General features: G+C 41.0%; 1 protein-coding gene across 2 annotated transcripts; it reads left to right on the top strand.

The window, feature by feature from the left end:
* Nucleotides 1-1,101: 1,101 nt before the first annotated feature.
* Nucleotides 1,102-9,899, top strand: LOC141087712 (uncharacterized). 2 transcript variants are annotated; one of them, XM_073573442.1, is made up of 2 exons: nt 1,102-1,330; nt 6,571-9,899. In XM_073573442.1, the coding sequence occupies exon 2, from the start codon at nt 6,577-6,579 to the stop codon at nt 9,199-9,201; it is 2,625 nt and encodes an 874-aa protein (XP_073429543.1). In that variant the 5' UTR covers nt 1,102-1,330; nt 6,571-6,576; the 3' UTR covers nt 9,202-9,899. The 2 variants fall into 2 exon arrangements, with proteins under 2 accessions (XP_073429543.1, XP_073429542.1); XM_073573441.1 differs by lacking the exon at nt 1,102-1,330 and adding an exon at nt 2,805-2,995.
* Nucleotides 9,900-14,663: the final 4,764 nt, after the last annotated feature.

Raw genomic sequence — 14,663 nt, 5'->3', positions numbered from 1 at the left:
GAGCACTGGGCTTGTTTCCCTGTATCAGTGGAAGCACTGGGCTTGTTTTCCTCCAACAAGACGGTCCCATCTAGGGGTGATGGGAGACAGCGACACCCGAAGTCTGTTCCTTATGTCCAGTCTACTCCGTAATCTCGTTTTTGCTGCTGTCATTGCAGAAAATCCAGTTTCACACAGATAGGATGTTGGAAATGGAAGCAGAGTTTTCAGTGCTTTTGTGGCGATCTCAGTATATTCTGCCTTGACTTTAATCCAGAACGTTGGGAGATTTGACATCTCAAACATACTTTTAAGGCTACCATCATTTGCAATCTCAAGCAGTTGGTCTTCTTCAAGCACGGACAAGGTCGATTCACCTGGCTTGTTCACAAATGGGTTGCGAATCCATTCCTTCCTAGTTCGTGGGTCTTTTGTGGTTGGAAAGTGTAAAATATCAGTATTTCTATAATATGGATTAATTCTCTCATACAGAATCTATTTAACAGGCTCTGCTTACTTTAGAGAAGTGACTGACTTATTCTGAGTGCCTTGGCTCACACAGCTGTTTCTCTTGTCAAATGTATAGGTCACTTGTCAAAGCTGTCAAAATGTGACTATTTAGAGATAATGAATGGTTCTAAAGATCTCAGACTTTAGGCTTAAATATCTCAGACTAAGGTAATGCATAAATAACTGTATGCATATTGTTAAAATAACTAGGGTTCACTTAATATGGAAGAAGTTATGAACATAGTGGCAAGCCACCATATGTGGTTGTAGTTTATAGGTCAGAATAGTATATAAGCCGGCCTAACTCTTGTTCAGGAGATCTCATATCCCTTGAGACTCTCGAACACCCGGACAACACAGCTGCTCAAGACTATATGTAAGAACAATGCTCGTTTTCTCTTCAAATAATTATTGCATGTCATGAATTTACTTTTCTTCATTTTTTGTAATCACTTTTTGAAATGAACAATTAAAAACAAGATTTATTTTATCCTAAATTCAACATTGCCTTTACTTTTTGATTCTCAACCGTGCAAGAAGATATATATATATATATATTTTTCTACATTTTGGCGAGCCTGAGCCAGCTTGATCTTTTGTGCTGATTTTGGTTGGCATTCCTTCCTCGATTGTGCAAGGGGGGAGCACGAACTCTGCTAAAAAACCACCTGTTGTACAAGCCTCCTCAGGAATTCCACTATTTCACGGCACAAGGATCACACTGAACCTGGAGACGACGGGTGAGGATCGTAAAGAGCTGCATGCGTCTCATCCAGACGGAGATCTGAGGATTGCATAAGGACACTGAGGACCATCCATTGACGGGAAAGACTCTCAATAGGTGAGAAAAAAAAATATAATGGATTTTATACATGATTATGCTAAGAAAAGTAACATAGATTTCAAGTTTGTTCATAATCATACGGATGCCCAATTATGGTCTAGTTTGTATAATCAATGTGAGGCAGAAAATGTTAAAATTGACAAAAGGTTTTTCTCAGTTAGAAAATTACAAAGGAAACTTCAGAATGTTATGCAGCTAGTCCATGTGTATAATAGCTTAGTCTTTGAGAAAACTGAACCTAACACCTATAAAACATGCATTGTCACACAAGACATTAATCACACTGACACACCAGGTGACACACAAGAGTCTGACGGGGATTACTTTGATTGTCCAAATTGTTTGATTTTGTCAGAGCACATAGAACAATTGGAAGATCAAATAGATACCAGGACAGAGTTATTGTCTAAATTACGACAAGATATAAAAAGGGTTTCTGCTAACACAAGATCAACAGGTAAACAGGAGGAGAGTGCTGCTGCGTCATCATTTGTACCAAATATGCAGGATCCAGATGCTTCAGTAGAGGAATTAGAGGCAGTAGAATTACAACGGAAAAAATTACATGACAGAGCAGCACGCATTAATCTGAAAATACACGATCAGCTAATGAAAATTGTAAAAGACATTCCAAATTACAATGATAAGATGGATGCCTTTTATAATGCGGACACTTTTGAATCAAACACAGACAAATACAATCTGAATGATGAGCAAAAGAATAAAATATTCAAAGTTTGGTTACCTTCACATATGGGAAAAAGATTACAGACCACACCCAGATTAAATGATGAGAATGAAATGGCACATAGTACAAAAGAAGACAGACTTAGACAATTAGTATTGTTTACAACTGGAGAAGACATGCCTACAGTTGATATTTTAGGGAGTTTACAAACAAATATTTCTGAAGACCCGTTCTCTTTTTTGGTAAAGTTTGAACAGGCCTATAGGATGGTAATGGATCTCGGGCCTCACGAAGAGCCAGCATCCATGATCAAATTTTTTGTAAAGAAGTTCAAGTACTTAGATCCTGCCTCAGTGCAATTGGCTAACACTCAGCCATCATTGCAAGAAGCAACAGTTTTTATTGACAGAATAAGGAGATCCATGAAACAAAATCAGGTCAAGGCTAAAATAGCGGTAGTTCATGAGAAGGAAGACAGTCAACTGAAACCTAGAGCCACAGTATTCTCCAAGAGTAGGGATTACATTGAGCATAGAGGTAAAAATACTACACAAAGGAACAATATCCATTGTTATTTTTGTGGTATACCTGGACACTTGAAGTGGCAGTGCAGGAAATTTTTGAGAGCAGAATCAGAGATGGGTACACAAGGAACAGGTAAGCTTGGAAGGGAAAACGGACTCATGCCAGAATCATACACCACACCTTCCGCACCTGCATTACAATTATCTGCACCTGCTCATACTGCCAACAGACAAACACAGTCACCATATGCACCATTAATCAGACAGATCAGAGAAATGACAGTGAAGGAAACAGAGTCAAGGGATAGAATTCCAAGGTCTTTTAAAAAGGACACTGGTCTTCTCCCATCTCCTTCATCTTTCTGACAATCACAGACTATTCCTGTACCACATCCATTGGAATTTGTGACTCGAGTTACATTGGATGACTGTGGAAGACCATTTATCAAAGTAAGTTTAGCAGGCCAGAATGTTGTATTTCTTATTGACACAGGAGCTCAGTTAAGTGTTACAAACCTTGATTTGAAGCTAAACCCAGATTCACCAGTTTGTACAATTGTCGGTTTCAGTGGAAAAGGTGGAACTAAAGCAACCTTAGTTCCCAATGTGATTTTGGAAATACCTAGTTCTTTCAAAACAGAAATTGACATCTGGTATTGTCGTGATTCTGAAAACATACTTGGCACAGATTTTATGCAGAAATTCGGATGGGTAGTTGACCTAGGAAATCAAGTGATCTGGAAAGATTCCAATGGTTGTAAACCGGTAGTCATTGATCCTAATGATTATAGCCATGTTGGAAGTATTTGCTTGAATGATGTGGTGTCATCTGACCATTTGTGGCCTGACACTAATGATGACGAGGTATTGACAGAAATTGTACAGCTTTTTCCTTCTCTTTGGGCTCAGTTCAGGAATGAGGTTGGAACAATGAAGGACGTTATCGTGAATGTGGAGGGGCGTGATCCCCCGCCACAGCGTCAGTATAAATTGCCTCCAGAATCAATTGACTCTATGTCAAAGATCATACAGGAATTGTTAGATCAAGGTGTTATCCGAAAGGCTAATTCTGTAAGTAACAATCCTTTGTGGTGTGTTTTGAAATCTGATGGTTCTTATCGAATGATATTGGATTTACGGATGTTCAATAAGCATACACCCAATGTCGCGCCAATTGTGGCAGATACTCATGACATGATGGCAAGGTTAAATGCAAAGGCCAAATACTTCTCTGTACTGGACATTAGCAATGGTTTTTTCAGTATACCTCTTGAAAAGAGTTGTCAGTATAAGTTTGCATTTACTTTCTTGGACGAGCAATATCTGTTTTGCAGGTTACCTCAAGGAGCACATTTGTCACCTAGTGTTTTTCATCAGGCATTGGCAAAGGTATTATCCAGATTTTCGAGGCCTGATTGCATTCTGCAATATGTGGATGATATTTTATTGTCTACAGAGGATAAAGAGACACAGGTTTCTCTTCTGACAGAATTGTTTGAGTTGCTGCATGATGCAGGGTTGAAATTGAACACCAAAAAGGTCAAATTAATGCAGACTGAGGTCAGATTTTTAGGGGTGCTGTTGAGTCCAGGAAAAAGGCAGCCACTGCAGGAAAGAATTGAGGCAATTGCTTCCCTACCAATTCCGACATCACACAAAGCATTGAGACATTTTTTAGGTCTTATGAATTATTCAAGGGATTTCATTGAGAATTTTGCAGATAAGGCCAGATCTTTATATGATCTTTTGAAAGGTGAAAACAGTGATTACTTTGGTCCTTGGGGTGATGAACAGCAAACCTCATTTGAACAATTGAAAATGAATTTACAAAATGCACCTGCTTTGTCCACAGTAGATCCTTCGGCTCCATTTGCTTTGCAAGTGCATACATCAGGAACATCTGTTTCTGCTGTATTACTGCAATTACAGGGAGAAGAGTGGAGAATTTTGGGCTATTTTTCAAAACTTCTCTCACCTGTTGAAAAAGGTTTTGAGACCTGTGCAAGACACTTGGTAGGTGTGTACTTTGCAGTCAAAGCAACCGAACATATTGTCGGGTTCAACAAAATCATTTTGCAAACTCCTCACTCTACACTAAAACTTCTCTTTGAGAATAATATCCCAGGTGTGTCACATCAGAGATTTGCTCATTGGTTATTGTCATTGTCTCCCAAACAAATTGAGGTAGATTACAAGGCCAAATATGTTTTTCCTCAGCTGATGCAATATGAAGGACAAACTCATGATTGTTTACAGTCTTTTCAGGATCCAAGTCCATCACTTTTCAGACGGAAAGCAGAGGTAACAGACGAACCAATTTTTGTAGATGGTTCCAGATTCTATTCAGATGGGCACTATTATTCAGGATATGCCATTTTTTATCCCAACAGAGGACAGGTTGTGAAGCACAAATTACCGAGTCATTTTTCAGCTCAAAGAGCAGAGCTAGAAGCAGTAAAAATGGTACTACAGCTGAATGAAGCAGATGATCAGTGTCCCATTACAATCTACAGTGATAGCTCTTATGTTGTAAGATCACTGACAGATTACTTGTCAGTTTGGGAAAAAAGAGGCTATGTAGATTCATCTAATAAGACTCTTGTTCACAGTGACACACTGAAGACAATTTTCAGGATAGCATCAAAAAACCCTAATGGTTTTGCTATTGTCAAGGTTCCGGCCCATAAAAAATCTGATGATGAATTATCTGTTGGAAATGCAACCGCAGATATGCTAGCCAAAGAGGCAGCCCTGACAGGAGAAGAGGTGTTTGAACCTGAACCTCTCGAGGTTTCAGCAGTTCAAAGAACAGACACGCATATCCCTTCTTTTGCGGAAGAACAAGAAAAAGACTCATCTCTTGTTGCTTCCCGGGTTGATCCAAAACCTCCCTTTGTTTGTGAAAACGGGGTTTTGTGTCATGACTTAAATGGGGAGTTGCGTCCTGTTGTCCCAAGACATCTACAGGTTGAGTTCACAAAATACAATCATGAAAGTTTGGGTCATTTGGGCCAACAAAAATTGTTAGGCATTCTCAGAGAGAAATTTTACTGGGAAAAGATGGAAGAGACAGTGCAAAGTGTTGTTCAATCATGTCTCATTTGTGCCCAAATTAATCCAAGACCAAAAGGACAGAAACCGCCACTACTCCGAATCGCACCTGCAGATGGTCCATGGTCTACGTTACAAATCGACTACATTGGACCGTTACCATCAGGTAAAAATGGTCTCAGGTATGCATTGGTTGTAGTAGATGTTTTTTCTAAGTGGGTTGAAATTTTACCTGTCAGGAAAGATGATGCTTTGTCTACAGCTAGAGCATTAGTTAATCATGTCTTTTGTACTTGGGGGATCCCAAGAATGATCACCTCTGATCGAGGAAGTCACTTTACAGGAAAAATCATGCAAGCCGTTTGTGCTATTCTAGGGGTACGACAGCAGTTTCATGTACCCTACCATCCACAGTTTGCTGGTATTGTGGAAAGGATGAATAGAACAATAAAATCCAGAATTGCCAAGATGTTATTGGACAAAGGCAATACTTGGGTTGATGCAGTACCTTTTGTACTGTTGAGTGTAAGAGGAACAACCTCTGCCACAACTCAGTTTACTCCTTTTGAACTGATGACAGGAAGAAAAATGCCATTGATTTTTCCTCATGAACCATTTTTGTCTACACCACAAAAAGATGCTGTTGCAAGGTCCAAATGGTTGCAATTGTTGCAGGAAAATTTGAAAACAATTCTTCCACATGCTGCATCAAGAATGCAGAGAATGGAGCCACCATATGTATCCAAATTCAGGAAAGGGGCTCTAGTGATGAATAAAACTTTCAGGAAGAATGGACCTTGGGAAAGTAATTGGGAAGGTCCCTTTGAAATTATCGAAACCATGGGACAAGTGATGATACTTGTGTAACGAGCATCTAAGGTGGTTAAAAATACCCGCAGACAACAAAAATTGTGGGTACATGTTGATCAATGCAAACTGTATATTGCAAAATAATGATACTGCATTTCTTTTAGGAAGAAATGGATTCCAATAAGAACTGGAATATGAAACTCCACGTCTTTGACGGAAGGGATTCAACACCAATCCTTCAGGAGAAAAAGACATTTCCCAGGAAAAGCTACTATCTGATGGGAATCACATTTCTGCTGTTTTGTACTGTTTCAACTGTGATCTACGCTGAAGATATTTCACACCATGGAACAAATACTAGTGAAGTGAAGGAACTTTTCAAAGGAACTTTACATCCAAGGAAACCAAGAGGAACGAATCTACAAAGCTTAATAGATGAGGACATACCGGACGATTCAGTAGATATTACTGGAAACATTTGCATGGGTTTTGGTGCAAAATGCTGTATTGAGCTACACTTCATACATGACACTGACATAATATTACACGCAGCCACAGGACCTAAGACGAAGTTCACACAGTTACAAGGAGATTATATACACAATAATAAGACAGGCACATGGGAATGTAGTCCTACAGATGTGTTATTCTGGAATATAGAGATAAGAGGTGAAGAGAAAGCTGTGTGGTCAGGAGATATTACAAATGATATGATCGCAAAAGGGAAAGTTGAGACATCCAAAACAGATGCTTGGTTAAGGACACAACTTTTTGGGAAAGTTTTAGATCCTGCATTTCTTTCTATTACAGAAGGAGACGAGGATTGGGTAAAAACATGGAATTTTCAGATAACCAGAGAACCAGTACAAGTACAGGTATCTGTAGTTTTTACAGTTTCAAATACTATAGCTCCAGAAGTAAGGGTTACACCACAAGCAGTATATAGTCAAGAAAATATGTCTCCTTTATTACTAAAATGCAGCACGAGGTTAGAGCTACCTTCAGAATCTTTGTTAATATGGACCAAAGATAAATTATTTTTGGGAAGTTTTTCAAATGGTCCAACAAATGTTATACACAGAGGTCAATCCGGTAACGTGAGATGGTTAAATAAGGATTTTATTTTTTCTGTAGATAATCCATCTCCTAAGGATTCTGGACTTTACCAATGTTGCATTTTAACGAAATATAACTACAAACAATGTAGGGATGTAAAGGTAAATATATGGTCAGCAGTAGATAATGTATGCACACAGACAAGATTTCAACCATCTACTCCTTTTCAGATCAATCAGTTCCAAACTAAACCTCTGTTACGAGATGGAGTGTTTCTGACCATGGTATGGACCTTTAACATGTCTAACTGGAAAATCTCTTCTAGATATCCCCAGTGTCAACCACATCTCACTAACATGGAGATGGGAATAGAACAATGGTTTGGGAAAAGAACTTCAACACAGGTTAGAAGTAAGAGGGGAGTGTTAGAAGGTATTTTGGGGGGATTAGGAACAGTAGGAAGTTTAATTAACACTATGGACATTCATACACTTAAATCAGATCTGGAAAATATTGGGTATATTGGAGGAAAAGGGGTAAAGATTCAGAAAAGCTTGAATCAAGTCCTTGAAAAGATGGTTTTGAACACTGCTACTGTATTGGGATCTTCTGTATCACATCTTCAAGATGCTACTTTAGCTTTAATGGAAAGTGAACAGGAATCTCAAGTGGCCAAAACATGTCTAGAAATTCAGATTGAATATTCCACCAATCTGAAAATGATTGCACAAGCCTTACAAAGTGGAATTACCCCTTTAGGGCTAATAAGAAATTTGCCCATAGAATATAACTTTGCGTTAAACCATTCAGATTTGTGGGTAAATAAGTGGTTAGGATGTGAACAGAACATTTGTGTAGGAACATCATTGATTCCAGTGTCAGGAAGAGAAGAAACCCTGGTTCCTATAGGTGTTCTGGGAATTCCTGTCAGCCCTACACAATTGTTATATTATCAATTACAGTACACAGATTTTGCATTTGATGGTATCAACACTGAACAATTAGACATTTCGTCATGCTTAAATTTTGTTTCCAAGGTAATGTGTCTACCTGGACAGGATAAAGTCATTTATCATTCATGTTTCCATAATCATACTTCTTGTCATGCCAGAGTTGAGAATGTCCACACGATACATGACTTGGTGACACCAGTAAGCGCTAACAAAACTTGTTTCCAAGTCATGTCAGGAAAAGAAGCAGTTTCTGCATTCTTCTCATCTTGTGTACATGTCGAAAATCTGACAATGGGTTTATATTGTATTGAGGGAAATGTTAAAACTCTCACAAAGAAGGAAGGAAGTATTAATATTACGTCAATAAGCTCAAGACGTCTGAAAATCCTTCCGATCCAGTTCAATTTGTCACAAGTCAATAAATTTCCTTGGGATTTGTGGACAAATGAAATAAAGAAAGACAAGGGTTTATTAAATCTGCTGACAAAACAATTAAAAGAAGCTGAAATTGTATTTAGACATGAACAAGGTAATCTAAATGATATTGAACATGAATGGACGAGTATGTCAGGGTCATCTTGGTGGAGAAATTTAGGAAAATCTGTAACTAGTTGGTCACAGTCTTCAGCGAAAATGGCAGCAGGAAATGTATTGTCTAATCCGATTGTTATTTTATTTATCATAGTTTTGCTGTGTATAATATATCAAATAATTATTATGTGTAAAATTAGGAGAATTTATAAGAATATAAAGATAGAAATGAAAAAGGAAGATGATATTTTATGAGAGATGTTAAAACGAAAAAATATAACTCTCTGATCTAATTTTTGTTTTTACAATAGGTTTGAAAATTCAGATGACATTCAGGGCAGATGGTGATACAAGGTTTTCAGAATAAAGAATGAATGTGATACGAATGGTGAGAGAATGAGTTAGGATTGATTATGATATTTCTCAAATCATAATCAGGGGGGACTGTAAAATATCAGTATTTCTATAATATGGATTAATTCTCTCATACAGAATCTATTTAACAGGCTCTGCTTACTTTAGAGAAGTGACTGACTTATTCTGAGTGCCTTGGCTCACACAGCTGTTTCTCTTGTCAAATGTATAGGTCACTTGTCAAAGCTGTCAAAATGTGACTATTTAGAGATAATGAATGGTTCTAAAGATCTCAGACTTTAGGCTTAAATATCTCAGACTAAGTTAATGCATAAATAACTGTATGCATATTGTTAAAATAACTAGGGTTCACTTAATATGGAAGAAGTTATGAACATAGTGGCAAGCCACCATATGTGGTTGTAGTTTATAGGTCAGAATAGTATATAAGCCGGCCTAACTCTTGTTCAGGAGATCTCATATCCCTTGAGACTCTCGAACACCCGGACAACACAGCTGCTCAAGACTATATGTAAGAACAATGCTCGTTTTCTCTTCAAATAATTATTGCATGTCATGAATTTACTTTTCTTCATTTTTTGTAATCACTTTTTGAAATGAACAATTAAAAACAAGATTTATTTTATCCTAAATTCAACATTGCCTTTACTTTTTGATTCTCAACCGTGCAAGAAGATATATATATATATTTTTCTACAGAAAGTAATGCTCAAACTGTACTGAAAGCTGAGATAGATGATCATGCACCAGCTGGGAGAATGAAGGATCAGGCTCGCTCTCTTCCAAAATCCTTGCTAATATTTGAAACATATCAAATATTCCTGTTCTCACTCGCCGTCCCCACACTTCTAGTTTGGCTTTAAATGCAGCAACTTTATCTGCCAACTTGAAGGCAGTTGTCATTCTCCCCTGAAGTGACAGATTAAGTTTGTTCAACAAGTTGAATATGTCACATAAGTAAGCAAGTTTTGTGACCCATTCCTTACTACTGAAATGTGCTGCAAGTGGTGATTCTTTTTCTAAAAGAAATCTATGAAGCGGTTCTCGTAATTCAAAAACTCTAGCCAGTGCTCTACCTTTAGAAAGCCATCTGACTTCAGTGTGTAAGAGAAGACGCTTGTGCTCCGCATCCATCTCCTCACAGAGCTGCTCAAACAGACGTGAGTTAAGGGCGTATGCTTTGATGTGATTAATAACTTTAATCACATCTTGCAAAACGGTGTTAAGTTCAGGTGACATTTTTCGGCTTGCCTGCATTTCTCTATGGATGACACAGTGCGTAGACTCGCATTCAGATGCAACCTGTTTGACCCGAGTAGTTAAACCAGAAAACCGTCCTGTCATGGCAGCTGCTCCGTCCGTGCATATACCTACACAAAATGACCAGTTTAATTTTCCTGATATGTAATCATCCAAAGACTTGAATAGTTCTGCACCTGTGGTGTTGGCTGCCAACAATAATGCACATAACATATCCTCATGCACATCCTCCTGGAAAATATATCGCACATAAACAAGCATCAGTAGACTCATCAACCTGGATTAATCCTCTCTAACATTTGTCCCTCGATGTCTTCTGCTATTTCATTAATTCGTCTAGTGACAGTGGTCGCTGAAAGAGGAACCTGTGCCACTTTTTTAACTGCAGCCTCTCCAAAAAGTTCGTGGCAAATGTCCTTAGCAGCAGGCAGGATCAACTCTTCACCAATAGTGAAGGGCTTCTTAGCCTTAGCAATGCGGTTAGCCACCAAAAATGATGCTCTCAGTGCAGACACATTTGTTGATGTGGTGGCCTTCAATAATTTCTTCTGTCCTTCATGTTCACGCTTTTTTCTTTCAAAAAACTCCAAAGGCTTGTCTTTTGATGCAGGGTGCTTGGTCTGTAAGTGGCGAGCCAGTTTTGAAGGCTTCATGGCCTCATTGGATAGCCGGTCGCCACATATCTCACAGAGTGGGGTTGGGGCATTTGAATCACCTGTTGCGATGAACCCATAATTTAAGTAGGACTCATTGTATTTTCTTTTAAATGCAGCTTTCTTTTTTTTTAGCAGTCATGGAGTCTTCATCTGTCTCATCATTAGGTCTTTCTCCCTTTTCAAAGAAGCTCTCTAGCAATGTTTGTTTTTTACTCATTTTACAAGAGTTGGAGGCGTAGTGGGCCCCTAACGCTGAAAGATGGATACTTCTACTGATGACCGTCACTGCTAATGATGATTGGAACCTACAAGGAAATGGAGCATTGAGCACTTAGAAAAAATTGTACTGGAGTACTGTACATGCTGATTATTTTTTAATCATGGTGTATGCATGGCTCTGCTCCCACCCTTGAATACATGGCTTCGCTCACACCCTTGCATGCATGACTCTGCTCCCACCCTTGTATACCTGGCTCTGCTTCCACTCTCCCATCCTGTATACATGGCTCCAATCTCCCATCCCCCTCCCTTGCATATATGGCTCCGCTCCCACCCTTGTATACCTGGCTCTGCTTCCACTCTCCCATCCTGTATACTTGGCTCCACTCTCCCATCCTGTATACATGGCTCTGCTTCCACTCTCCCATCCTGTATACATGGCTCCACTCTCCCATCCTGTATACATGGCTCTGCTTCCACTCTCCCATCCTGTATACATGGCTCTGCTTCCACTCTCCCTCCCTTGTATATATGGCTCCCACTCTCCCTCCACTGTGTATATGTCTCCGCTCCCATTCTCCCTCCCCTGTATATATGGCTCCGCTCCCATTCTCCCTCCCCTGTATATATGGCTCCGCTCCCACTTTCCCTCCCCTGTATATATGGCTCCGCTCCCACTCTCTCTCCCTTATATATATGGCTCTGCTCCCACTCTCTCCCTTATATATATGGCTCCGCTCCCACTCTCCCTCCCTTATATATATGGCTCCGCTCCCACTCTCCCTCCCTTGTATATATGGCTCCGCTCCCACTCTCCCTCCCTTGTATATATGGCTCCGCTCCCATTCTCCCTCCCTGTATATATGGCTCCGCTCCCACTCTCTCCCTTATATATATGGCTCTGCTCCCACTCTCCCTCCCTTGTATATATGGCTCCGCTCCCATTCTCCCTCCCTGTATATATGGCTCCGCTCCAACTCTCTCTCCCTTATATATACGGCTCTGCTCCTACTCTCTCCCTTATATATATATATGGCTCCACTCCCACTCTCCCTCCCTTGTATATATGGCTCCGCTCCCACCCTCCCGCCCCTGTGTATATGGCTCTGCTCCCATTCTCCCTCCCCTGTGTATATGGCTCCGCTCCCATTCTCCCTCCCCTGTATATATGGCTCCGCTCCCATTCTCCCTCCCTGTGTATATGACTCCGCTCCCATTCTCCCTCCCCTGTATATATGGCTCCGCTCCCATTCTCCCTCCCTGTATATATGGCTCCGCTCCCACTCTCCCTCCCCTGTGTATATGGCTCCGCTCCCACTCTCTCTCCCTTATATTTATGGCTCCGCTCGGCTCCCCCATCCTCCCCATCATACTTACCCTCACGTCGCTGAACTTCCTTCCCGTCGCTGCACGTCCCTGCATCTCGCGGCACTTCAGCTCCTTCCTGTGCGGAGCAGTCACGTGCTACCGCTCATTAAGTTCCATGAATATGGATGCCACGCCTATGGGAGATGAGTGGCGTCCATATTCATGATCTTAAATGAGCGGTAGCACGTGACCGCTCAGCGCTGGATGAAGCCGCCGTGGGATGCAGGGTGAGTATCAGCTGCTGCACCACCCCCGGCTCTCCTTGTGTCCGCGGACCGGCAAGGGCACTGCAACGGCCCGGTGCTGGGCCACGGACCGGCGGTTGGGGACCCCTGCCCTAGACGCTTCGTCACAGCTGGAGAACTATCTAAGCCTAAAGACAGAAAGGTGAAATCTAAACTGCCCTGGAGCAGATCCCCAAAGGAATAGACAGCCCCCAATCATATATTGTCGGTGAGACAAGATGAGACACAAACACGAGCAGAGAACAGATGGGGCCCAAGCTGTCTAGACAGGACAGGACAGAAAAGATACTGTCTGCAATCGCGCACAAAACCCTAAAAAAGTCCAACACTTCTGATATACAAAAAACCTGAGGTCACACGACCTCACCCCCGCTTGATCAACACTCTGGTATGAACTGGAAGCAAAGCAAAAAGATAACAGGGGACTGAACAAGTTGCAACATATGAAGCAGGGCCCAGCGTTGCCCCCAGCAGGGAGCACGCTGAACCCTAGCAACAAAGCAGAAAGCAAAAAAAAGGCAAAACCAGATTAGATGCAAAGGATTAGCAAAAGAATCACTTAGCTAAACAATGCAGATCAGGCAGGGGACAAAAGAAATCCAAATGCACAGGGAGGAAATCACCAGCAACCTCCAAGAGCAGCCAGCTCAATTATATGCTCAGAGCCAGTAATCCCAGGTTTCCAATTATCATCATCAGGTGGGGAACTTATATCCAACTGGCCAGGTCCACTACTCTCAGTAACAACCAGAAGGAGCAGAGGGAGCTTCGGCTCAGAACTTCGAGCAAGAGAATTCACAACAGTACCTCCCCTTGAGGAGGGGTCACCGAAACCTCATCCACACCACCAGGCCGATCAGGATGGGCTCGGTGAAAGGCACAAATCAATCTCTTGACATGGATGTCAGAAGCAGAGACCCAAGAATTATCCTCCTGGCCATAACCCTTCCACTTGACCAAGTACTGAAGTCTCCGTCTAGCCAGACGAGAATCCAATATCTTCTCTACCTCATACTCCAAATTACCCTTAACCAGTACAGGGTCAGGGGGCGCTGCCATGGGAATGACTGGCTCCACAAACGTTTTCAACTTTATGAAAGACGTTATGAATCTTAAACGTAAGAGCCAAACGAAAAGAAACGGGGTTATGGATTTCCAAAATCTTATAAGGTCCAATAAACCTTGGCTTGAATTTTGGAGATGCAACCTTCATGGGAATATTTTTTGAGGACAACCAAGCCATATCACCCACTTTAAACCAGGGACCAATGGTCCTATGCCGGTTGGAAAATCGTTGGGCCTTTTCCTGAGAGTGGGACAACTTATCCACTGCTTGGTCCCAAGTCTGCTGCATTCTCTCTACCACAGAATGCACACCTGGGCAAGCAGAAGCTTCTACCTGCCCCGAAGAAAATCGAGGATGAAACTCAAAGTTACAAAAGAAAGTAGGCATCAAAGTGGCAGAGCTAGCCCTATTGTTTAGCGCGAATTCGGCCAAGGGCAAAAATGAGACCGAATTATAAGCAGATATGAAACATCTCAAATAGGACTCCAACGTCTGGTTTGTTCTCTCTGTCTGCCCATTGGTCTGAGG

The sequence above is a fragment of the Dendrobates tinctorius genome, unplaced genomic scaffold (genome assembly GCF_039654945.1).
Source record: "Dendrobates tinctorius isolate UK_male_01 unplaced genomic scaffold, ASM3965494v1 ptg000035l, whole genome shotgun sequence".
NCBI lineage: Eukaryota > Metazoa > Chordata > Amphibia > Anura > Dendrobatidae > Dendrobates > Dendrobates tinctorius.
Note: the sequence above shows the minus strand (reverse complement) of the source record. Positions and strands in the feature narration are given on the sequence as shown.